General features: G+C 39.6%; 1 protein-coding gene across 1 annotated transcript in view; it reads left to right on the top strand.

Annotated features, from left to right (window-relative positions):
* The window catches only part of LOC116395313 (ryanodine receptor 1-like), a 46,308-nt gene that overhangs the window by 13,714 nt on the left and 10,356 nt on the right, over positions 1-22,238 (top strand). The window contains exons 35-86 of the mRNA XM_031869098.1: positions 85-523; positions 598-796; positions 878-975; positions 1,024-1,128; positions 1,225-1,425; positions 1,754-1,865; positions 1,979-2,122; positions 2,354-2,627; positions 2,734-2,848; positions 2,990-3,122; positions 3,216-3,310; positions 3,393-3,528; positions 3,641-3,827; positions 3,953-4,064; positions 4,150-4,270; positions 4,407-4,576; positions 4,688-4,908; positions 4,988-5,078; positions 5,158-5,298; positions 5,387-5,550; positions 5,647-5,725; positions 5,923-6,012; positions 6,103-6,243; positions 6,341-6,418; positions 6,505-6,580; positions 6,685-6,808; positions 7,310-7,425; positions 7,554-7,621; positions 7,753-7,874; positions 8,051-8,100; positions 8,311-8,371; positions 8,467-8,593; positions 8,702-8,813; positions 8,913-8,994; positions 9,082-9,212; positions 9,305-9,625; positions 9,723-9,963; positions 10,076-10,163; positions 10,259-10,351; positions 10,843-10,857; positions 13,493-13,663; positions 14,550-14,609; positions 14,729-14,863; positions 15,343-15,455; positions 15,559-15,655; positions 15,741-15,853; positions 15,933-15,984; positions 16,083-16,157; positions 19,308-19,407; positions 19,516-19,595; positions 19,689-19,765; positions 19,893-19,966. Of these exons, the coding sequence (XP_031724958.1) occupies positions 85-523; positions 598-796; positions 878-975; positions 1,024-1,128; positions 1,225-1,425; positions 1,754-1,865; positions 1,979-2,122; positions 2,354-2,627; positions 2,734-2,848; positions 2,990-3,122; positions 3,216-3,310; positions 3,393-3,528; positions 3,641-3,827; positions 3,953-4,064; positions 4,150-4,270; positions 4,407-4,576; positions 4,688-4,908; positions 4,988-5,078; positions 5,158-5,298; positions 5,387-5,550; positions 5,647-5,725; positions 5,923-6,012; positions 6,103-6,243; positions 6,341-6,418; positions 6,505-6,580; positions 6,685-6,808; positions 7,310-7,425; positions 7,554-7,621; positions 7,753-7,874; positions 8,051-8,100; positions 8,311-8,371; positions 8,467-8,593; positions 8,702-8,813; positions 8,913-8,994; positions 9,082-9,212; positions 9,305-9,625; positions 9,723-9,963; positions 10,076-10,163; positions 10,259-10,351; positions 10,843-10,857; positions 13,493-13,663; positions 14,550-14,609; positions 14,729-14,863; positions 15,343-15,455; positions 15,559-15,655; positions 15,741-15,853; positions 15,933-15,984; positions 16,083-16,157; positions 19,308-19,407; positions 19,516-19,595; positions 19,689-19,765; positions 19,893-19,966 (6,620 nt within the window). The remainder of the gene's footprint in view (positions 1-84; positions 524-597; positions 797-877; positions 976-1,023; positions 1,129-1,224; positions 1,426-1,753; positions 1,866-1,978; positions 2,123-2,353; positions 2,628-2,733; positions 2,849-2,989; positions 3,123-3,215; positions 3,311-3,392; positions 3,529-3,640; positions 3,828-3,952; positions 4,065-4,149; positions 4,271-4,406; positions 4,577-4,687; positions 4,909-4,987; positions 5,079-5,157; positions 5,299-5,386; positions 5,551-5,646; positions 5,726-5,922; positions 6,013-6,102; positions 6,244-6,340; positions 6,419-6,504; positions 6,581-6,684; positions 6,809-7,309; positions 7,426-7,553; positions 7,622-7,752; positions 7,875-8,050; positions 8,101-8,310; positions 8,372-8,466; positions 8,594-8,701; positions 8,814-8,912; positions 8,995-9,081; positions 9,213-9,304; positions 9,626-9,722; positions 9,964-10,075; positions 10,164-10,258; positions 10,352-10,842; positions 10,858-13,492; positions 13,664-14,549; positions 14,610-14,728; positions 14,864-15,342; positions 15,456-15,558; positions 15,656-15,740; positions 15,854-15,932; positions 15,985-16,082; positions 16,158-19,307; positions 19,408-19,515; positions 19,596-19,688; positions 19,766-19,892; positions 19,967-22,238) is intronic.

Here is a 22,238-nt window from a genome sequence, read left to right as displayed (position 1 = left end):
CATTTATCAATTGCATTGTTAAGAGTTGCAAAAATGTATCGCTTTATTTTTTTTGTGAAAATTAACCCGTTTAGTATCGTCTAGGTGTATTGACATCCTGGAGCTGTCTGAACGTATGGACTTGCTGAAGTTCCACTATCATACTCTGAAGCTGTATGGCTTAGTGTGTGCTTTGGGCAACAACCGTGTGGCTCACGCTCTGTGCAGCCATGTGGATGAGTCCCAGCTCTTCTACGCCATAGAGAACACCTACCTACCTGGACCAATGAGGAGCGGCTTCTATGACCTGCTCATCAGCATGCACCTGGAGTCTGCCAAGAGGAACCGGCTGGGAACCAACAAGGAATTCATAGTTCCAATGACAGACCAAACACGCAGTATCACTCTGTACTCTGACAAATCTCATGCTTTACCTGGGGTTGGCCTTACTACATGTCTGCGTCCCAAACTCCATTTCTCCTCCATTGGGTTTGTTGGAACCAATCAGGACATCTACACACTGAGTCCAGTCATCCCCTTACAGGTGATGTTGAACAGGTTTGGTATTTTAAGGACCTCTTGAGTCAGTAATAATCATACATCTGTTTGTATTTCCAGGTGCTAAAGACCAAGGCCCTGAACATGCTGACCGAGGCTGTGCAAGATGGAGGTCAAGCCATGAGAGATCCTGTGGGAGGTAGTGTTGAGTTTCATTTTGTTCCAATCCTGAAGCTCATCAGTACCCTCCTCATCATGGGTGTGTTTGATGATGAAGATGTCACACACATCCTGAAGATGCTTGAGCCCACAGTCTTCAGTGGCAAGAAAGCAGAGGAGCCTGCTGAGGAGAATGCTATGTTGAAGGAAGAGAAGGAACAAAAAACACCCCCAAAAGAAGAGCAACAAGAAGAAGAAGAGGAATATGAGGATGATGGCTTGGGGGAAGAGGATGAGGAAGAAATGGAGGAAGAGGAAGAATTAGAGACAGAATCGATTGTGCCACATGAAGGAAAAGTGGTTGAGACTGAGCAAGTAAATGGCGAGAAAGGAGCAGAGGAAACAGAGAAAGAGATTAAAGAGGAGGATAAAGAAGAACATCTAGAGCAAGGACTCTTCCAGATGAAGTTACCGGAGTCTGTCAAATTGCAGGTATGACTGGTCGTTTAAGAATATACCAAAAAAAATCTTCTTTTCAGTGACACTGTAAGTATAGTATCAATGATTCACTTTACTTTTGTCCTTTAGATGTGTACTCTACTGCAGTATTTCTGTGACTGTGAGCTACGTCACAGAGTGGAGGCCATCACTGCTTTTTCAGACCAGTTCGTCAGCCAGATACAGTCCAACCAGAGGCAGCGCTACAATGAACTTATGCTGGCCTTCACCATGAGTGCCGCTGAGACTGCCCGCAAGACCCGTGAATTTCGCTCCCCACCACAGGAGCAGGTACACCCAAGATTGTTTTATTGTATTAAGAATTGTTAAATTAAAGAAAATCTCCATCCTGAAAACAAAAAAGCCAGTAGGAATATAACCTGCATTTCTTTTTTTACTGGTTATTGGTGTATTGTTTTCATTTTGGTCAAAGACTGGGCAAATAAAAGTGCCATAACATCAAATTGAGAACTGTGCAACTGGTTTAAAACAAACATTCATATGGGAGAAACATGTCTTCTATATCCTATCAAAGAAACTCATCAAAGAACATATCACTTCCTAGATTAACCATTTTTGCAACAGATTTTGACTTGTTCCTTTTCTTGCTGTTGTGTAGGTCAACATGCTCATGAACTTCAAGAACTGTGCTGAGGATGAAGAGTGCCCTGTTCCTGATGAGGTCCGCGAAGCTCTGCTGACTTTTCACAACGCTCTGCTGGCTCACTGTGGTCAGTCTTCATCAACAGTATCAAGTCTACCGACATCTGCATTTATAAATGAACACTCCAGTTGGCAGATTTATATGGAAATTACAGTATCTAATTTGAAAACTCTCTCTTAGGTGTTCATATTGAGGAAGAAGAACAAGAGGAAGAAGTGGATAACTCTCTCTGTGGACGACTCGTCCGTTTGCTGGCAAAGGTGAAAAGAATCCGTGAGAAGAAGGTAGAGGTGGAGCCTGAACCACAGGAAGATAAAAAGCCAAGTGAGCCTCTCATCTTTTCCATATCACACGCAACTGCAATAAGACTGTATCTTTTCTTTGTATTGACACTTGTCTGGAGAAAATAGAAATACATTCAGAAGCTTTCATTCCACTAATTTTGGAGTAGCTAATTGAGTTTGTCTACCCCACAGTACACAGTTTACAGTAACTTTAGTACAGTACATAGTATCTTTTGTATTTTTTCTTAACTCTTTGTACTCTGTCTATCAGGCACACTGCAGGAGCTGATTTCCCACACTATGATCCATTGGGCCCAGGAGTCGTTCATCCAGAACCCTGAGCTGGTGCGTATGATGTTCAGCCTCCTTCACAGACAGTACGATGGGCTAGGTGAGCTCATGCGTGCCCTTCCCAAGGCCTACACCATCAACGCAGTGTCAATTATCGACACCATGGACTTGCTGGAGTGCTTGGGCCAGATCCGCTCCCTGCTTATTGTCCAGATGGGTCCGGAAGAGGAGAGGCTTATGATTCAAAGCATCGGGTTAATATACAATTTGATTTATTCTGAATATCTTGCCTTATTGTGAATTGTTAGATAACTGCATGTGACAATAACTATACATCAACTTAACTTTTGTCTTTCTTAGGAACATCATGAGTAACAAAGTCTTTTATCAGCACCCAAACTTGATGCGAGCCTTGGGCATGCATGAAACCGTCATGGAGGTCATGGTCAATGTGCTTGGCGGCGGGGACTCAAAGGTATGTTTTTCGTTTCCACTCAACTGCAATGCAAACATGCTCAATATACAAATAGACCTTGCTTTATGTTACCACCAGGCAATACATCGAAGCAAACAATAACACAAATCTTAACTTTTGTAACATGTTTCCTTCCAATAGGAGATCAGATTCCCTCGAGTGGTGACAAACTGCTGCCGTTTTCTCTGCTATTTCTGTCGCATCAGTCGCCAAAATCAGCGCTCTATGTTTGACCACCTCAGCTACCTTCTCCAAAACAGTGGCATCGGCCTTGGTGATTGTCTTTGTTCAGTTCCAGCTAGTCTTGATGATTTATTCTAGATGTTTGAACTGTGATTAAGCTGGACATTATGTGCTGTTTTTTTAGGAATGCGGGGCTCCACTCCCTTGGACGTGGCTGCAGCCTCTTGTATCGACAACAACGAGCTGGCGTTGGCTCTCCAAGAGCAGGATCTAGAAATGGTAAAACACAATCAATGTGCGATGTACGAAACAGGCGTTGTGAAAAATTCTTCATCACTCGAGTACACCGTTATCTTTCCAGGTGGTGAAGTATTTAGCTGGATGTGGACTTCAGAGCTGTCCAATGCTACTGTCCAAAGGCTATCCTGACATTGGCTGGAATCCTTGTGGCGGAGAGAAATACCTTGACTTTCTTCGTTTTGCTGTGTTTGTCAATGGTCAGATTTTTTATTTGCTATACAATGCAATATTTTTGTTCAAATGCTCATATTGTTTCTATTTTCTCCCTTATTAACACTAGATACCTTGTTTCCCCCCCCCCTTCCATAGGAGAGAGCGTAGAAGAGAATGCCAATGTGGTGGTGCGTCTCCTCATTCGCAGGCCTGAGTGCTTCGGTCCAGCCCTGAGAGGAGAGGGTGGTAACGGTCTACTGGCTGCAATAGAGGAGGCAATCAAAATATCAGAGGATCCTGCAAGGGATGGTCCTAGTGTTAAGAAAGACAGACGCTTTCCCATGTAAGAGCTCTTAGCTTTGGTTTGAAGGCCTTCTGTTGGTATTTAATGAGGTGCCAAAGTGTGCATTATCTCCTCCAGTGTTGCTGTACCAAAAATATTTACAGCCACTTTCTTTTTTCTGGTAGGTTTGGAGGAGAGGAGCAGCATGAGGAGAACAAGGTGCACCTGGGAAATGCCATCATGTCCTTCTACTCTGCCCTTATTGACTTGCTGGGACGCTGTGCTCCAGAGATGCACGTAAGCTGTTTAGTAGCTACCACACTATATATAAATAGCTATCTATATATAGCTATAGATAAAAAGCAAGTTTTTGTCTCTACAGTTGATCCAGGCTGGTAAGGGCGAGGCTCTGAGAATCAGAGCCATCCTGAGGTCTCTGGTCCCCATTGAGGATCTTGTGGGAGTCATCAGCCTTTCTGTTCAGATTCCTTCATTTGGAAAAGGTAAACACTTTGGAAAACATATTGAATTGATGAAGCTAGGTATCTTTAATCAGTGATGATTGTTGAAAGTGTCCTCTGCCATCAGAACACTATTGTTAATGATTTTTCCAAAATGTTTCCGTTATCTCATGCTTAGACAACAGCATCATAGAACCAAAGATGTCAGCTAGTTTTGTGCCGGATCACAAGGCTCCCATGGTTCTGTTCCTGGACAGAGTGTATGGTATTGACAACCAGGATTTCTTGCTACATGTGCTAGAGGTGGGCTTTCTCCCTGACATGAGGGCTGCTGCCTCTCTGGACACGGTAAGCCTCAAACAATTTACAAACATACAGTCGTATGTACGTATACAGTGACGAGCAGGATTATAACCGTACTGTTGAACTCAATTCACTGCCAGAGTTTCTGTCCAACAGGTTGCTTTCTGCACTACAGAGATGGCCCTTGCTTTGAACCGCTACCTGTGTTCTGCTGTGCTGCCACTCATCACTAAGTGTGCTCCACTCTTTGCTGGCAGTGACCACAGAGCCATAATGATCGACTCTATGTTGCACACAATCTACCGTCTGTCTCGTGGACGAGCCTTCACAAAGGCCCAAAGAGACATCATTGAAGAGTGCCTCATGGCTTTGTGCAAGTGAGTTTGGCAAACATTTCTTCCAATTTAATATAGCCAGGTTCATAGTTGAAGTTGTCTTTGTTTATCTTTCTTTCAGACATCTACGTCCATCCATGCTTCAGCACCTGCTAAGACGGCTGGTGTTTGATGTGCCCATTCTCAATGAGTACGCCAAAATGCCCCTGAAGGTATGAGCATCTTTTTAACATTATAAAACTATTAAAAACATGATGGTAATGATTGTTAAAAAGTTTTTGAATCCTGCAGCTTTTGACCAATCACTACGAGCGTTGTTGGAAATATTATTGCCTCCCTAATGGTTGGGGCAACTTTGGAATCTCATCAGAAGAGGAGCTGCATCTGACCCGCAAACTGTTTTGGGGGATCTTTGAATCGCTAGCGCACAAGGTGGAGCTCCTTCAATCCTTGATTTTTCATTTTCATTATATTAGATGGTGTATGGGTATATTGTAATATCTTGTTATTGTGTTTCCAGAAATTTGATGCTGAGATTTTCAAAATTTCAATGCCATGCATCTGTGCCATCGCTGGAGCCATTCCTCCCGACTATGTCGATGCCAGCTACTCCTCAAAAACAGAGAAAAAGGCATCAGTGGATGCAGAGGGAAACTTTGATCCTAAACCAGTAGAGACGACAAAGTGAGAGGATTTTTGTCATTATAGCTTTTTAAGGCATACAGTATCTCTCTCTAAAATAAATAAAGCTAAATGGACTGATTCTTCCTCCAACCACAGCACTATCATCCCCGAGAGACTGGATCCCTTTATCAACAAATATGCTGAATATACACATGATAGATGGGCCTTTGAAAAGGTATAACTTTTCATTTTCACTCTCTGTAATCACTCACAATATATTAATACTATTCATCAGCCAATTCAGGAGCAACATGCTGCGAAAGTTTGATTGGAAGAGCTCTACATTATGTGTTTGAATTAGGAAGGAAGCCATTATATTTGTAGGAATAAATGACAGGTGTAACAGATATTGTTTTTGTATGTATGTTCCAGATCCAGAATAACTGGTCATATGGTGAAATGCTGGATGACAATGCAAAAACTCATCCCATGCTCAGACCATACAAAACCTTCTCAGAGAAGGTAGGTCTACGGTCAAGCTGTGCATTAAATCTTCCCGTACTTTTACTTCATCTGTGCCTGCATTTGATCACACTGACAATTTTCTGACAGGACAAAGAGATCTACCGTTGGCCAATCAAAGAGTCAGTCAAAGCCATGGTTGCATGGGAATGGACTCTAGATAAAGCTAGAGAGGAAGAGGAGTCAGAGAAGAAGAAGGCAGTATCACGAAAAATCTCACAAACTGCACAGGTATAAAGCAGTTGTGTGAATGTTCTAATGCTTAATAATGTCATCACGGCAGTGCTATTTATTGTACAATACATAATGATAACTCTTTCTATTCTAGGCAACCTATGACCCAAGCCAAGGGTACAGTCCACAGCCCATTGAAATCTCACACATGGCTCTTTCAAGAGACCTGCAGGTAAGTGTTTGGACATTCTGTGTTGTAATCTTCGCATCTAATCAATATTCATATAGTAGTAATAATAGTAATATATCTTTTCACAGTCTATGGCAGAGCAACTGGCAGAAAATTACCACAACACCTGGGGGCGAAAGAAAAAGTTGGAGCTGCAGTCCAAAGGTAAAATATATATTGGTTTGGAGGAGGGAACCTAGACATTTGGAGAATGACAGATTTGGCTTTTGCCATTTCCAAGAGTTTTGATTGCGCTTCTGTTTGTGTAGGAGGTGGAACACATCCTCTGCTGGTGCCCTATGATACTCTGACAGCAAAAGAAAAGGCACGAGATAGAGAGAAGTCTCATGAACTGCTGAAGTTTCTGCAGCTTAATGGATATGCTGTCACAAGGTAACATTGCAGAAGAGCGTTTCCATTTAATCTGCTGTTATAAAATATGAACATGTTTTCTGTTTTAAATATTAATTGTGTGGCCTTAGCAGATAGTATCCTCTGATCAACTTCCCATTCAAACGACACAAACAGAGATTAGAGCACAGAAGGTTTTATTTATATTGATCAAGTTGAAAAAAATCAAAATAAGGTGTTGAAACACAGAATGACTGGATGCATGTAGCTGTGCCATTCTGCAGCAGTTTCAAGTCATACCAGTGTTGATAAATTCAAAAATGTATTGTTTATAACGTGCTTTATATACTATACCTTAAAACATCTTACAGAATAACAAAGGAAAACAGAAACATAGCAAGAACAGTATTTTAAGTTTTAGGTCATACTTTATGTGTCTCTTTATGATCATACATTATTTGACAATATGGGAACCAGTATTGAACTTGGGGGAAATGTTTTATCTAATTCAAGTACAAAGCATTAAGTTCTGTTTCACTTTAGGGGCCTGAAAGATATGGAGTCTGACATCTCATCCATCGAGAAGAGATTTGCTTATGGTTTCCTGCAGAAGCTGCTGAAATGGATGGAAATTGCCCAAGAGTTCATCGCTCATCTTGGTACAGTGGCGCAAGGATCAAGAACATATATATCGTAACATCTGATAGAATTGTATTGGTGCAACTCAACGTAGTTGTTTGTTTCCAGTGGAATTGTAATAACATCATATTTGCAATGTGTTTCACAGAGGCTGTGGTAAGCAGTGGACGAGTGGAAAAGTCTCCTCATGAGCAGGAAATCAAATTCTTTGCCAAGGTGAGACTATTGTGTAAAGCTAAAGTGATCACAATTTTTAAACCTCAACTTGTCCTCATTTCTGTACTGTGTGCACAGAGTAAGTGTGAAAACTCTCTCTCTCTCTCTCTCTCTCTCTCTCTCTCTCTTAGATCTTGATGCCTCTAATCAACCAATATTTCAAAAACCACTGCCTCTACTTCTTGTCGACACCTGCAAAAGTTCTGGGTAGTGGTGGGCATTCTTCCAATAAAGAGAAGGAGATGATTGCAAGGTGATCTGTCTTTTATATAAATATCTCTTTTTTATATGAATATCACCCACATATGTTGTGTAATGTATTCTTTTCACATATTACTTCCCGCTTTTATCAATGTCTCCTTTTTCTTGCATTTTCCTTTCCTTCCCTTCCCTTCCCTTTCCTTTCCTTTCCTTTCCTTCTCGTCATAGTATCTTCTGTAAAATGTCTGCTCTGGTGAGGCAGAGAGTCTCTCTCTTTGGTAAGATGTCAGTTTCTCAACATCAATCATCCTGAATCGTCTCACTCTTTTCTGTGTTTCTCATATGTGGCTGCATTTTATTGGCTGTAATGTATTTTTCTACCACTCATGTGAGAGCGAGTGCAGTTATTTTATATGCATTTCACAGTATGTGGTGATCTGAATTGTATGAAAGACCGCATATCAGCAGAAGTGTATTTGTATGTGCAGGAACGGATGCTTCAGCAATTGTTAACTGTCTTCACATCCTGGCACGGTCATTGGATGCAAGGTTTGGTATTTTTTATTTTTTCAAAAGATGCATTGGCCTAATAAAGTGAATATGTTTTTGTTTTTTATTTTAATCTTCCTTATTTGCTTCATTAGGACAGTAATGAAGTCAGGGCCTGAGATTGTGAAAGCAGGGCTGCGGTCATTCTTTGAGAGTGCTGCGGACGATATAGAGAAGATGGTAGAGAACCTCAAACTGGGCAAAGTATCCAAAGGCAATCAGGTAATAGAAGTACACAATATTTGTATTGAACTGTTGCAAATGATCTGTCAAACATTGGAACCTAAATATCCTGAGCCCATGATCATATGCTGCTTCTGTCCTTTAAAGCAAGTGAAAGGCGTCTCCCAGAACATTAACTACACAACCATCGCCCTGCTCCCAGTGCTTACCTCCCTGTTTGATCACATTGCTCAGCACCAGTTTGGAGATGATGTCATGCGTGAGTGCTTTTACATTCGTACTATTTCTGATTTTACATGGTGTATATGGTGGTATGTATCCTGACACTGCCATATCTGTCCCCCTTGCTTGCATACAGTGGACGATCTACAGATGTCATGCTATCGCATCATGTGTAGCATCTACTCCCTTGGGACTGTCAAGAATCCACATGTTGAGAGGTAACTTCATATCTGTAAACATTAAAATGTGTAAAGTCAATTAGAATTTGTACTTGGGACCATTTTTGGGAAATTGTCCATTTACAGGCAGAGACCAGCTCTCGGAGAATGTTTGGCTCACCTTGCAGCTGCGATGCCAGTGGCCTACTTAGAGCCCCATCAAAATGAATTCAATGCTTTCTCTGTCTACACCACAAAGACACCCAGAGAAAGAGCCAGTGAGTGCATTACCCTTTCCTCAGATTTGTTGTTCTGTCTGACAAAGTCTTGTTTCTGAATTTAATTTCTTTAACTACCTCTCTTGTGAAAGTCTTGGGCCTTCCCAGTGAGGTCCAGGAATTATGTCCAGACATTCCAGAGCTGGATGCTCTGCTAAAGGAGATTGGGGACTTGGCAGAGTCAGGGGCTCGTTACACTGAGATGCCTCATGTGATTGAAATCACCCTGCCCATGCTGTGCAACTACTTGCCTCGCTGGTGGGAGAGAGGACTTGAGAACTTCCCTGAGATGGAGGGGCAGATCTGCACTGATGTCACATCCGAACACCTTAATCAGCTGCTTGGCAGCATCATGAAAATCGTTGTCAACAACTTGGGTATCGATGAAGCCTCTTGGATGAAGAGGTTGGCTGGTGAGCACCATTTTAAACTCTTGTTAATGTGTCACATTGTACACCTGAGTAAGTTTATTTGTACAAATGAGACGGCACCTTTTGTTTTCTCTCTTAGTGTTTTCACAGCCCATTGTCAGCAGGGCAAAGCCAGAAATGCTCAAGTCCCACTTCATCCCTACAATGGAGAAGCTGAAGAAACGCACTTCAAAGGTGGTGGCTGAAGAGGACCATTTGCGGATGGAGGGTAAATCAGAGGGGGATGAGGAAGACGGCACTATACGTGATGAGTTTGCTGTCCTCTGCAGAGACTTGTATGCCCTCTACCCTCTACTTATTCGCTACGTGGACAACAACAGGTACAGTAAAATTACATATACCATGGCTAGTATTGAAAGAGTTTCATATATTGTTCATTAGCCAAGCTCGATGAGACTTTGGGGACCCTCAAAGTCATTTGTTCTGCTACAGGGCAAGATGGCTGACATGCCCAGACCCAGATGCAGAAGAGCTCTTCCGAATCGTTGGAGAGGTCTTCATTTTCTGGTCCAAATCTCATGTGAGTATGTTCATTTGACCGATGAATGGCGCCATTTGTTGCAGCTCACATCCTGAACTGTACTGTATGTTTTTCAATTTCCCTCTCTGTTGTAGAACTTCAAACGAGAGGAACAGAACTTTGTTGTGATGAATGAGATCAATAACATGTCATTCCTCACCGCTGACAGCAAAAGCAAAATGAGCAAGGTGAGTTAATTAAAGGCAGAACCAGCAATGCAGTGAGGCTGGTTAAGTGTCAGATCTCAAATCAGGCATATTGTGTAACAACTGTATGTGTTTCTTTCTTTTTGCCCTCGTTTTTCAAGATTTTGTTACTTTACCAACTATTTTCAACCAGGTATAAATGGTCATTTATTATACTATTACTACCCTTAGTTTGGCAATAGGAAACTCAAACCATTGTATCACAGACTTAAATCCAACAAAGCAATTTACAACAGAAAGGCACTTGTGCACCATCTTACCAGGTACAAGATTTCAGTGCCTAGGTTTTTGGTAGTTTCTGATTTTGTATATGTTTTTAATGTCCTTGTTTATTGGGCTACGTTAAGCCTTTTATAACTTTTGGAGGTTTGATATTAATTCGCAATTTTTGAGAACGATAGCAGTTGTGTTAACAATATTCTCTCTTTGGCTGTCCCTTGTCCTCTTCTTTTGGGTTGCGGCTGGGTTTCCAGGGCGGGGACTCAGAGGTTAGACTTTGTTCCTGCACGACCGCTGTGCTGATCGCATGGCACCTCACTTTGGGGGAGCTTTTCATCAACCTCTCCAGCACACTGGCACATCTGATCCACATACACTCAAATACATCCACAAACACTCAAGCACAGTCACTTACTCGTGCTCACAGGCTTGCACATTCCATTCAGAGACAACTATTTTAGTGCCACGGCAAAATGCTTTCCTCTGTATATGCAGCTGCATCTGCTTAGTCATGAATACTTTGCAGTCTATTAAGAGTGAAACAAAACTCAGTTGAGAATTTGTCGTTGCTATAAATATATAGTTATGTATATTAATAGAACATGACAATCCTAGCCAGAAGTCTCTTCAAAGGAGAAACAGATGGAGTTTGGATTCACTTACACTGTCATTAGTATTGCTATGCCTCAGTCTATGAGCCTCTGCACTTGTGTACCGACACTCAATGTCTTACACAAAACTACTAATTTATGTCTACAAAGGCTCTAGTGCAACATTATATATAAGATGTACTATAATCAATATGCACTAGGAAGAAACACACATTCTCACAAAGGATCACCGGACAAAAGGGCACACCCCATCTGCGGGCCATCCCCGGTCCTGCCAGTGTGTGTGTGTGGGGGAGTCTGGAGGCGCTTGATGAAAGTACTCAGTTGTAGAGTTGGGCTCATGGCACTGGGCTTTACACCAAGCCCAAGGTGGCAGTGAGAGAACAGTGCCATCATCCTGTCACTGAGTTTGCTCTTTTTTGATCATAGTTGAGGTGGAGTCTTCTAGTATGTCTTTTGTTTCCTTTCATTGAAGGATGGTTGACCTGTAGCTTCTGTAATGCAGCTTTTTGCCACTAGGGGATGATGTTAGTCTTCTCTGTGCTCTTTCTTCTCTCCTCCCTGGAAATGCCATGGTACATCATGGTTTACTTTCCTTTACACCTCCTAGAATGTGCTCAAAATGACCATGGACCTAACCATACATTAATTCACTCTTATGATCTATATTATTCCCCAAAAGGCTTTGCACCCTGTTTCCTCTAAACTAGTCTTCCATAACACACTTGCATCTGACCCTGAATTGAAGCGAAAGCAGTGGCTGATGAACTGAGTGGAACTGATATCTAACTTGGATAGGGGGGGGGGGCGTACGGCCTCTGGGATTGATACACTTAATTGTATATGTCTGGCAATGACATCCCAACAAACACCTATACTGAAAAGACTGCTGATAGAAAGCCTGTAAACGACCTGTTCTGTTCACTTTCCATTTCAGACTTAATGTATATTAATTCATGAACAGACCTACCTGTGCGATCGAGCCATTATTTTCACAATGCAAGCTAAGGGTTTATACACTTGAGCCACTGTAAAAAACACAATAATGACCAACTTGTGATTTTTGTAAAAGTCCAGTGGACCATATTAGGTACTTCTAGTACTTTTTAGCAGCAAGTGTGCAATATCTGAGTGGTAATGAGTAATATCAATATCATTCATCAATACAGTTGCCATTCCCCAAGTTAGATTTACTCATTGGACCCCCTTAAATCTGTCCAGTAACATTGTGCTCTACACTTTTCTGTGTGGTGGCTGTTACTGTGTGATATCTGTTGTCTAAACAGCTATGGCTCAAATAAAAATACCCTGTGACCTATTCACAGAGCATGCATTTAATAGACTAAACATTCATATTACAAAATGCATTTATATATTGTATGCTCTCACATACATTTGCACATCTTGGAGGACTCCAGAAAGAGCAGATAACAGGACTGAACTCTCACAGAAACAGAACAGCAGTAGGTGTGTGATTTTAACATCCTGCTACTAACAGGTCTAACTAATTTCAAGAGTTTCGTTCTGTAACTTCATCTAATATTTTAATCTTTCACCAAGGGCTGCTGTTGTTACTACATTTAATTCACAACTAGCTATTTATCCTGTTCATGGAATGCTGGATGGTTGTCATGAAATCTGTTTTTTGTTGCATGTTTTGTAAATGCAATTTCACTGATTTAATTTCTTATAAGACCCATTCCTTTCAGCTTCCCTTTCCCAAGCCAGCTATATCCCCACATTTTCACTACACCCTCTACTGACCAGTCTGAGCTCAGAGAAACTAGGATTTTTATATTTGGGGAATAACAGAAAATAGACATTGAAATGTAGTCACTTACTTTTTCTTTAGACATTGTTGACAGTAACATATTTAAAATAGGAATCCCCAGTGAAGCTGGGAATTTCTACATGGAGGGATCTACTGTTTGCATATGTGCATAAGGAACAGCTTGCAGTACTGTATAGTGCTCAATCATTACTAAAAAGTAGGATGATGTTCAATGTTTTTGTATAAAAATGATCACCAAGGTTTGTCATGAATCTTTATTCATTTTATGTTTACAGTGTGTGATGTTCAGTAGCAAATACATAGAATCAATTGCATTTTTGCTCTTGTCGTGTTGCAATCATTCCTAGAATTATAGGAGAACAATGGGTAATCACTAACGAGGGCTTATTTCTATGAAAGCGACTGCCAGACTTTGAATCAAGGCTGTAATGTGTTCGTGTCATACCTCTGGCATTTTATGAGATGCTGTGAATGCTTTCTGGTTATTGTCCCTTTTCTCAGGGTGGAGGCTCAGATACTGAACGTACCAAGAAGAAAAAGCGTGGAGATCGTTACTCTGTACAGACTTCACTTATTGTGGCTGCCTTGAAAAAGATGCTTCCCATAGGCCTCAACATGTGCTCTCCCGCTGATCAGGAGCTTATCAACTTGGCCAAGATCCGATACTCTTTGGTAGTTTTTTCTGATTTTGAATGAACTAGAGACACTTTCTGTGGCGCCCCTGTCTATAATGCATTATATACTCATAATACCTTATAATCTGCTTATACCACTGTATAATTAGAATTATAAACACTAATAAATATTCCTAATGCTTTATAACTATAATCTTAAGTTGTAAAGCATTTTATAATTATTTATAAAGTCACGTATCATAACAATCACTGATATCTTTTGCAAAGGATCATTGTTGTAAAACGTTATAATTTTTTAGTTTGCATTATAATCACTGTTATAATGTATTATAATGTGATTCAAAATAACTCTAGGTGGTCATTGTTTGCTTCAAGTAAAGGGAAAAAAATATCAAATCTATGCAACAACATAGAAAACTTTCTTAAATTAATTTTTACTTTAGTTAAAGCAAAAAATGACAACTCAGAGTAATTTATAATCACATAACAGTGATCGAAATGCGTTATAAAAAGATATTAATGGATTACAACAATGGAACTTATAATACATTGCGATTCTTGCAAAAAAATGTCAGTGAGTGACCAGAAATTATGAAGTATTATGATACTTGACCTTATCAGTAATTTTAAAATGCTTTATAATATGTTATGATTAGTTTCATAAACCATTATAATTATTTAGGAGTCCATATAACTATGATTTTTACAGTGCTTTAAGCTGATTATAACGCATTTCAAGAATGTTTATAATGCATTATAGACATGAGCTTTATAGAAAGTGTTACCTAACTTGATTCTCTGAAACATAACCTTGTCTGATTTGTATCATGTTATTTACTTTAGTTAAATAACCATTCCGTAATAGTTTTACCTCCCAAACCGTTTTAGGGGGATAATGGTTGATCAAATGTTTTACTTCACAGAGAGACACTGATGAAGAAGTAAGAGAGTTCCTGCAGAACAACCTTCATCTTCAGGGCAAGGTATAAACTCGTGGACTGTTAGTCCAACCGTGATGTATTTACTTCCAAGGAATCGGATTTGTGATAATAATCAGTCACAATGCATATCAGAAAGCTCTGTATCCCTGTGTTGTGGGAAGGTGGACAACCCATCCATGCGCTGGCAGATGGCCCTGTATAAGGAGATGGCAGGGAAGGCCGAAGATGCTGACGCTCCAATGAAAGTTGTCAAGAGAGTGCAGGAGGTTTCTGCTGTCCTCTACCACCTTGAAGTCGTGAGTTGCCAAATTGACCTGTGCTAACTGTAGCAGACGCTTACTGTCTCTCCAGTACATATGAGTGTGAGAATGACAGCTTGACTAGTTGTGTGCAAATTATTTGAATCAAATGTGAACATTTTACTGTTGTGTGTATGAGAGAAATTATCAACAAATTGCTCAATATTTTTGGGTTTGGTAGAAGCACAATATGTATCAATAATGTAATTATCGCAATATGAATCAATCTACTTTTTTACAAGACAGCAAATAATAACAGAAAATAAGAGGTGACCATCACCAAAGCCTAACTTCAAGTGTTTTTTAATTACAGGTTTCAAAAAATGTCTTTGTACATCTGTACTCAGAATATTATACTATTTTTGGGGGGATTCAGTCTTTGACAACTACGACCTCAGGCTTTTCCTGCTGTACATGAAGAGTTACCATAGGAATTATTTCCGCCGCTTTGCCAATGTATACCTTCACATGTACAGACGGAGCACCCGTTTAAATCCAAGAAGATGGTGTGGCACAAACTGTTGTCCAAGCAGAGACGCAGGGCTGTGGTCGCTTGCTTTAGGATGACACCACTATACAATATTCCAAGGTGAGGAAGGCACACCAAGGTCAGAACTGACACGTACAGTATCGGGTGTTACGATAAATATTCCAGGTATTCAAGTTGTTGTTTGTTTTTTTGCGTTGTATAGGCATAGAGCTTCAAACATGTTCCTTGAGGGATACAAACGCAATTGGCTTCACTCTGAGGGTTACTCATTTGAAGACAGGATGATAGACGACTTATCCGTGAGTGTCATCTCACATCTGTTTCATCTTGAATGTTTATTTTTTTCGATGCCATTACTCACCTTCCTCTCCTTGTACATCCCAGAAAGCAATGGAGCAAGAGGAAGGAGATGAAGAGGAGCATGAACGAGAAACAAAGCCAGATCCCCTCCACCAGCTTATTCTGCATTTCAGTCGTACCGCTCTGACAGAAAAGAGGTTCGATAGGTCCTCGCTGCTGTAATGTGTGGCATGTTACTCCTCGTTTACCAACTGTCTTCTCCCGTCTCAATTTCAGTAAACTTGATACCGATCATCTTTATATGGCATATGCAGAAATTATGGCAAAGGTGAGTAATCACAAAGGGTTTTGACCGTGCTTTAAAGTTTGTGCATTATATACTTTGAAACTCGTATTTTTTTCTTTTTCACTTTTTCCTTAATTTAGAGTTGCCATATTGGTGAGGAAGAAGAAGGGGGAGAGGAAATGGTGGAAAATGCTGAGGATGAGATGTCCTTTGAGGTGCGACAGTCAGAACTGGTAATGGGCGACCAGGGGCTAGGGACCAGGAACACAGTGGAGCGGTAGCTCTCAACGCACTGAGTGACGTCATTATCAGAACATTACTTCACGACCACATCTCTCTCTCTCTCTCTCTCTCTTTCTTTGTTTTTGTCTCATTCCCTCCGTCTGTTCTGTCTGTTCTGTCTGTGATCTGTCTCTTCTGTTGGTATGTTGCTTCATTCATTGTGAGTTGCTTGATTTAGAAACTCTAAGCTCCAATCCAGATGGGTTCTTTTTTTTACTATATGTGCCCTAATCTTTTCAAATCCTGCTACAGTTTGGGACAGAATGTCATTGTGCTCTAACTTCAGTGTTGTTGTAGCACTGCAATTATTTTAATGTATCACTTATTGTTTTAGAATGACTATTAGTCCAAATCTGGATTGGGTCTAATTAGATTAAATGAATGTAATTTAACATCAACAATATTAATAAAGATAATCAAAATAATAATCATCAGACTAATACAAATTCACTTCAAAATTTTTCATTTTTTAAATTTTTAACTCAGCTTGATGGACAATATACACCATTTATGATAAAGTTATGAAAATCAAACAATGTGTAAGAAAAATGTTGCTCAAAGATTTTCCTATCACACCATAACTCTATTTGTACGCACAGCTCATATAATTAGAGTGGACAGGCTCTTTGTACTTCATGGTTTACTTTGAAGGGAAAGTCCAGCTGCTACTATATTCCTTGTCACAAATTCAGGAGTCTCACACACTGTACTCATTGACACACCCGGTGCTGACTTCACTGTTTAAAGTAACTGGAGCTCAACTATTAAAAAAAATGTTGTTTGCCTGACCATAAACAATTTGTGCTTTTTCAACACTTATTGTCGCTTTAAACTATTAAAAAATATTTATAAATGCAAAAATTATATCAAACTGGGGAGTTAGACATGCCAAAAGAAAAGGCTGGAGATGATATTAGATGTGTTATTGAAGGCCATTCAAATGGAAATGATTGTGAATATGATTTAACCCAAACTCATTGACCAGTGATGTCATTCCTCCCAGTTTATATAGCTGTCCCATTTTTCTTTCTCTCTCTCTCTTTCCCCATCGCTCCATGTAATCCCCCTCACTTTCATAACAGCAGTCTTCATTAACTGAATGCGACTGATCAATGTTCCCTTCCCCCACTCACATAGCGTACTGACAGACTACAGTGAAAGCCAGTGTAGAACATGCAACATTAAAAGCAATATTTTCATACACATACTCATAGTTTTAAAAGTCACATACATCATATAGTGCATAGTTCATAATCAGGTTGAATTAGAGAGTCAGGGACTGCAGTTCGAGGTCCGACTGCACCACACATAGTGGGTAGAGCATGAACAGGCATACGTGGGTGGGTGGGAGGGGGGTTGGAAGTGGGAAGGGAGGGGCGGGGGGGGGGGGGGTGTTTTAGGATCAGAATGTGGGATGTTACAAGTTAATTTGTGATGTGGCTTAACAGAGGAATGTCAATTTGTCCTCTGAATTCAGAGATATTTAAATGAAAGCCATTCTTTCTAAAATGGCATTTCATTCTCAGTTGGCACCAATCTATAAATCAAGAATTGTGCATTTGCACAAATAGAGATTAAAGGCCATTTAGAGCCAGAGTAATGTTTTTTTAAATTGTTATTATTTTTATATACATTTTTTAAAACCATTTCGTAAAGCAAAGTTACGCTGCTATGAAATGCCAAAGAAATATCTCCGATACAGAAGGATTCCAGCCCTTGTAATGTAATAAGTGTCTTATTTGCAGGGCTGCTGCAATAAAGACACATTGGTAAACTATATCGCTAAAATGCTAAGCTGATGGGGCTGTTTCCTGTAGTCTAACGCTTGCTCTAGCCAGCAAACGTGAAACAAGTAGAGTAACAACTCCATGACTAATACATTTGGGTGACTGAATGTGTGCAAGTTTTAGCCAGGTACTTTCAATGTACAGTAACAACCCATAATGCAAATGCTTGTGAAAAGACAATGTTACTATGGAAGAGAGAAGAACATTAACTGTAAGTGATATAAGGGAAAGAGCATGATATAACATCGATTTTGTTAATCACAAAACTCACCAATTTGTAGATAATGTCTCTTTAAAGATCATTTTATGTATAGATGTGTAATGCTACAGATATGGACCACTTGAGTAAAAAAGGTAAGTTGATTGGATTGTAATACATTGAAAAGTTAGGGACTTGAGCGAAAGGAGGGTGAATGTGTATTGAAATTAAGAATATGAATAGATAGAATGGACAACTTCTTTTTTTTTTGTTACATTTTAACACCTGGAGCCGGTTGCAACAGTGAGTTCAAACATAGCATAGTTCTTACATAAAAGTTTAAGTGGAGTATCAAAACTTTTTCTGAAAAAGGATCAAAACAACTCTAGTTTCGCTGCTTTCCCCAACAATTGCACGCTTGGCATAAATCGATTAGATTCACAACAAAGGATTTATCGAACAAGTTTAAATTTTGCTGGGTTCAACACATTAGATTGGATGCCATTAGATACTGCTCTACATGGACACCGGACATCTGAAGTGCTACCGTTAGGAAGTCCGTGCGAGGACCTACGGCTCTAATCACTCAAATTAAGGTTCTTGTGTCAGTATTTATTATTTGAAATATATTTAAAGTATAAATAATTACCAGTAGCTGCCGGATGTAAATAGCTAACTAAACCAACTGACAAAACAAACGTTATCTTTCCAATAAATGATGCTAACTTGTGATGCTACACTGACTTCCTGTTTACATAGTTCATTACTCTTTATTGATAAGCACTTTAGATGTTTTCTAGCAACTAATTTACATATTACTTAAGTCTCTATTAGCTAAGACAAGTTTTAATTGTGCAACCTAGTTTAGTAAATCCCTAGTTTGAAGCTAGCGGTTACTAAGAATGTAGGAAGGACTTCACAATTAAAGTTAGTAATGGATGTATGAATAGCTGGTGCAACCCAATCCTGCTGTATTTAAGATTGGCGCTGAATATTTCATCAAATATCTGACTTGAAACAGTCCACTCTATCTATTTAAATTCTGTTGGTGAAATATGACAGCACCAAATGCTCATAATGTTTGTGTCCCCCCACAGGAAAAAGAAACGGAGAAACAAAGGCTCTTGTACCAGCAGTCCAGACTTCACAATCGTGGAGCTGCAGAGATGGTCCTGCAAATGATCAGTGCCTGCAAAGGTAGCCTTGCTCCACATCTGCGGGTCCACACGTTTTGCCTGCAGACGTGCCTGCACAGTGATTCAGTTTGCTCTTGACAAGTTTATGAATTTGTCTTTTTTCATGTAGGTGAGACTGGACCAATGGTGACTACAACCCTCAAGCTGGGCATCTCTATCCTTAACGGTGGAAACAGTGAGGTTCAACGGGTATGTGTTCTTAATAAAACATTTTGTCTTGTTAAATTTGAAGTTACCTTTAAACAAGCACTTATATGGATTACCCCCTTCTTCTTCTGTCAGAAAATGCTGGAGTACCTGAGGGATAAGAAGGATGTAGGCTTCTTTTTGAGTGTCCAGGCACTGATGCAGACATGCAGGTCAGTTTTCAATTGTTTATTACAATTCTCCACTTTGTATTGATTTTAACATCAACGATATTTTAATTTGAAGTGAATTCATTTGAAGAGTGGGGAGTGTCTAATAATGAGTTCATGATCTCGACAGTGTCTTGGATCTAAATGCGTTTGAGAGGCAGAACAAGGCAGAGGGGCTGGGCATGGTTTCAGAGGAGGGCAGTAGTAAGTCTCCATACTCTTTTCATCTGCATCACTTTTTCACACCTACTAGGGCCTAAGCTGCAGCAGACAAGAGATCAACCCACGGCTAGTGTTTGATATCACCATTTAATACCTGCATCATTTTAAGGCACAGATTACATTGTTCAGTACACTTGGTTTCCCCATCTCATTTCACATTAAAGTACATCTTCACCAGGACATGATGGGACACAAGGGAAGATGGCACACATTTTGTCTGAATGGAGTCAAATTTATATAATGTAGACCACAACACCAAAGTAAACAACGTCTATAGAAATGATTTGTAGAAACAGACCAAAGTGATACCATTATTCATTGTACCACAACTTTATAGCTGCAGCACAAGACAGACGCACTCTTGTGAACAACAGCTGCTAAAGCTACACGGACTACATTTAACATCATAGTACAACCCTTTATCAGATTGTTTTACGATAAACAAAATTGAAATCGTGCTTATGGTTGAAAAACATTTTCTACGTGTGCAAGAGATCTGGGTCGCTTTACTTGATATGAATACTGTTTTTGTTTTTAAAAAATCACAAATAGGTTCCTTCTGTGCATTATGCAGGAAATTCATGCAAAAAACAAAGGAGATTTCATATTTTTGAGCAACATCATATACATTTTGGAGTTATAATTATGGAGCAAACAACTCTATCAAGTATCAGATTTTACATTAAAGTCAAAATGAAAAAACCCAAATCAAGAAATGGCTGGTCAAGTGATGTTTTTGATAGTTCCTGTCAATAAGGTATTTGCTTCATCATCATTAACATAAACAAATAAATTAACCAATCCAGATACAACGTTAATTAATAAATAAACAGTCTGAGCATCTATTAATTAATCTTCCTCTAAATGTTTTCCATTTGTGATATTTACTCTACTCATTTTGATTTGATTGAGTGATAACTTTCCTAACATGAAATATTAACACTTGTTTAACTGTTGAAGGATAAGATTTAAGGATTTTTAATTTAAGTTTTTAGTTTGTATACTAGTTTGACTTGTTGATTGGGCCTCACCCACTGTTTTCCCAACTTGTTGTCATCTAATTCTGGAGGTTCATTTGAATATGAATGAATTTGCCGTGGAATGTTGTTAATCTCCCCCTCCTCACCTCTTAGTCCTCTACTGTTGTCAACACACTGATCCTCTCTCCCTTCCCCACGATCACTGCCAGCTCTCCCTTGTCCCTCCTTTCATGGTCCTCAGAGTTGAACCTAGATCGGGGTAAATCATGTTTCTGTCCCTCTGCCTCTCTGTTTCTCTTATTCTTCTTTCCCTCCTCTGTCCCTCTTGCTACATCACTTCGATTTATAACGCTGAAATTCCACCAAGAGAGGATTGGATACCTCTCTCCATCTTTCCTGTTCATAGCTCGTGCCCCTCCTCACATTCATTGTTCATTTTAAAAGGCAATGAATGGAATCTGGTCTGACAAAAACTGTAGGTGAAACCATCATAAACATAAATTGTTAGAAATAGAGTGCTGGAGGAATAATTTCTAAACCCGGAAATAAGTTCGCATCTATTTTTACACTTCTGGTTCCCTCGTCTCAAAGTCAATTGATTTTTTTAATTGGGTTTTGATAAGATGGCTGAAATGAGGTCTGCGGAGTAAAGTTGGTGTGTGCAGCATGATTCTGTGTCTTTGTGTGTATTCATTACAGCCAGTGGTGAACTGGTATTTTATATATACAGTACATGGAGTATACAGCCCATTTTAGTAGAATATTTCAAACGGGTGCAGCGATTTTTTTATATGGGATGATACACACTTAAAAATCCTGGTTTTCCCTTTTCTACTCAATTTATACATTCTTTATGCATAATAAAAATACAGGTCAATTAATCAGCCCACCAGTAAAACCTCAGATGCACCAGTTCACCCCTGAGTACTTTAATGTTGTCTGTCTATCTGTACAACAAGGCATCATTGTCTGCTTAGTTTATACACGTTGTTAATGTAACTGTATGTCACATTTGTGTCTGTTCATTTTTGTAAATGTGTTTATACGTTAACTGTATGCATGTGACGCTGATGCCCCCTGTGTGATGTTTGGCATTTGATTGTATGTGAGACCATTGTCAGACCACAGGCATCTCTTCTATTAATATTATTTTATACAATTTAGTGTGACTCATTCTTTAAGTTATTATATATAAAAAAAGCAAAACTCGGTCAGAGGTGGTTATTACAGTGTCTTTTGGAGATGATGGTAAGTTGAGTAATTAATTCTATTTA

The sequence above is a fragment of the Anarrhichthys ocellatus genome, unplaced genomic scaffold (genome assembly GCF_004355925.1).
Source record: "Anarrhichthys ocellatus isolate YVR2014 unplaced genomic scaffold, GSC_Weel_1.0 scaffold46, whole genome shotgun sequence".
Classification (NCBI taxonomy): Eukaryota; Metazoa; Chordata; class Actinopteri; order Perciformes; family Anarhichadidae; genus Anarrhichthys; species Anarrhichthys ocellatus.
This window is presented reverse-complemented; position numbering and strand designations above follow the sequence as displayed.